Genomic DNA, 2,493 nt, shown 5'->3' on the forward strand with positions numbered 1-2,493 from the left:
CTTTAGGAGGCATCTTTAGGAGACATCTTTAGGAGACATCTTTAGGAGACATCTTTAGAGACATCTTTAGGAGACATCTTTAGGAGACATCTTTAGAGACATCTTTAGGAGACATCTTTAGGAGACATCCTTAGGAGACATCCTTAGGAGACATCTTTAGGAGACATCTTTAGGAGACATCTTTAGGAGACATCCTTAGGAGACATCATCAGGAGACATCTTTAGGAGACACATGTTTCAGAGGCATGTTTGAAGGATTTACTTATAATGAAGAATCACTTAATCAATGAACAATTACTGAAAGAAAATCATTGTCTATGTAACACACAGACACACACACACACACACACACACACACACACAGACACACACACACACACATACAGACACACACACAGACACACACATACAGACACACACACAGACACACACACACACACACACACACACACAGCAGACCAACATGGCAGCAGTCGTTACACCACGATGACTGTTTGAGTTACTAACAGAGGTTATAACTAGAGAAGGTCCAGTACTGAGACCAGAACCACGTGGCGTCTGGACATGGTCCCATTGTAGACGGTCTGGTCTTCCTTTGCCCCCCAGGCTGATGCTGGGGTTCATGGGAGTGACGGCCTTCCTGTCCATGTGGATCAGCAACACCGCCACCACCGCCATGATGGTCCCAATCGTCCAGGCCATCCTGGACCAGCTCCACGACAACGTGGATCCTGAACCCTCCGCCAAGACCCAGAGCCAGACAGACCTGGACCAGGAACACCGGGAGGAAACCAGCGTCATCCAGACTGCTGCTCCCAACGTCCTGGACAACGGTTTTATTTTTATTTTTATTTTTATTTTTATTTTTATTTTTATTTTTATTTTTATTTTTATTTTTATTTTTATTTTTATTTTTATTTTTATTTTTATTTTTATTTTTATTTTTATTTTTATTTTTATTTTTATTTTTATTTTTATTTTTATTTTTATTTTTATTTTTATTTTTATTTTTATTTTTATTTTTATTTTGTATTCATTTTTAACCTTTTTATATATCTTTTTATATATATTTTTTTTATTATTTTTTAATTAATGAAAGTAGAGATTTGGACTTGCCAAAAATCAATCAATCTGAATGTTCCCATGCAGGTCTGAATGGGGGGACCCCAACACAAAGAAACCCAGAGGATCCCAGAGACCTACGAGACACGTCCTCCAGAGACCTACGAGACACGTCCTCCAGAGACCTACAAGACACGTCCTCCAGAGACCTACGAGACAACAAGTCCCTCAGAGACCTACGAGACACGTCCTCCAGAGACCTACGAGACAACAAGTCCTCCGAGCAGTCCTCAGAGGGTCTGATGGACGGACAGGAGATGGGGACACGGACACCTCCATCAGGGTGCAGGGGACCTGGTGAGTCCACAGCAAAGATCCCCCGTAGGAACTAAAGAAAACCTGTTAATTGATTAATTGAATTGATTGCAATTAGTCTCCCTCGTTAGTGAGATACGAGGACGATGTCTTCATTAACGTCGTGTTGTCCTCCCGCAAAATCTTTGTTTTTCCAAAATTAATGTTTCCGCCCGGTTTCGAACCGGGGACCTTTCGCGTGTGAGGCGAACGTGATAACCACTACACTACGGAAACCACCATGCCATAGCATCCTGATATCCCTGCAAATATAGATGTGTTACTAAAGATGTAACAGTCACTTCCTTCAAAAGTCCCGTGTAATGAGATAGAAATCTCTTTTAATGGGATTTGGGGTTATTTTGTGTTTCCGGTGCTTCCACGCACACATATACGGAAGAAGATTTGGACCACTGGTGAAAAATGTAAGTGAGTTCTGACTTTTTTTCTGAAATATAAAAAAAAATCAGAACTACAATTTTTTTTAAATTCTGAAATCAAAGTCAGAATTTTTACTTTAATCTCAGAATTCAGAACTCACATACATTTTTCCACCAGTGGCTCTAATCCTCTTCCAGACACACCACACTTGGATAAAAACCAACCATGGTGTGTTGAGTGAGAGATAGTAGATAGAGTACAGAAGTGTGATGTCTCACTCTGGAGTTAAATGGAGACCTGAACACACAGGGTGAAACCAGGATCTGTTATTTGGGAAATTAAACCATGGAAACTGTTAGAATTAACTAATCATGTGTTGGTTGAATCTCTGCAGGAGGAGGCTTGGGTCTAATGGAAGATTAACACAAAGATTTATTCATCTTTGTGTTGTCTTTATGTCGAAATTGAAAATTAACACTTTTGTTGACGCTTTTTATCGATGTTTTTAACCTTTTCTTACGTTTTTGTCCCTTTTTTCAACACTTTTGATGTTTTTTTTTCAACGTTTGTCCCTTTTTTGACGCTTTCAACACTACGTAACACTAACTTATCAACTTCAGTTTTACAGTTATTTTTGGAATTTATGGTCAATAAACCTCATCTATAGGAAATTATACCTAATGTTTGAGTTAGAAA

The 2,493-nt window shown here is 39.2% G+C and overlaps 1 protein-coding gene and 1 non-coding gene across 2 annotated transcripts; one reads left to right on the forward strand and one right to left on the reverse strand.

Annotated features, from left to right (window-relative positions):
• Positions 1 to 579: 579 nt before the first annotated feature.
• LOC117956019 (solute carrier family 13 member 2-like) lies at positions 580 to 1,454 on the forward strand. Its single transcript, XM_034890863.1, has 3 exons — positions 580 to 833; positions 1,150 to 1,191; positions 1,315 to 1,454. The coding sequence occupies exons 1-3, from the start codon at positions 611 to 613 to the stop codon at positions 1,452 to 1,454; spliced, it is 405 nt and encodes a 134-aa protein (XP_034746754.1). The 5' UTR covers positions 580 to 610.
• Positions 1,455 to 1,580: 126 nt separating this feature from the next.
• On the reverse strand, positions 1,581 to 1,653 carry trnav-cac. Its single transcript has one exon. It is a non-coding gene; the product is annotated as a tRNA-Val (tRNA).
• Positions 1,654 to 2,493: the final 840 nt, after the last annotated feature.

Source organism: Etheostoma cragini, chromosome 13 (genome assembly GCF_013103735.1).
Source record: "Etheostoma cragini isolate CJK2018 chromosome 13, CSU_Ecrag_1.0, whole genome shotgun sequence".
NCBI classification, from domain to species: domain Eukaryota; kingdom Metazoa; phylum Chordata; class Actinopteri; order Perciformes; family Percidae; genus Etheostoma; species Etheostoma cragini.

Coding starts and splice junctions, on each gene's coding strand:
- LOC117956019 (XM_034890863.1), top strand. CDS start 611: ATGCTGGGGTTCATGGGAGTGACGGCCTTCCTGTCCATGTGGATCAGC. Junction 834..1,149: donor TCCCAACGTCCTGGACAACG/GTTTTATTTTTA, acceptor GTTCCCATGCAG/GTCTGAATGGGGGGACCCCA. Junction 1,192..1,314: donor ACAAAGAAACCCAGAGGATC/CCAGAGACCTAC, acceptor GAGACACGTCCT/CCAGAGACCTACGAGACAAC.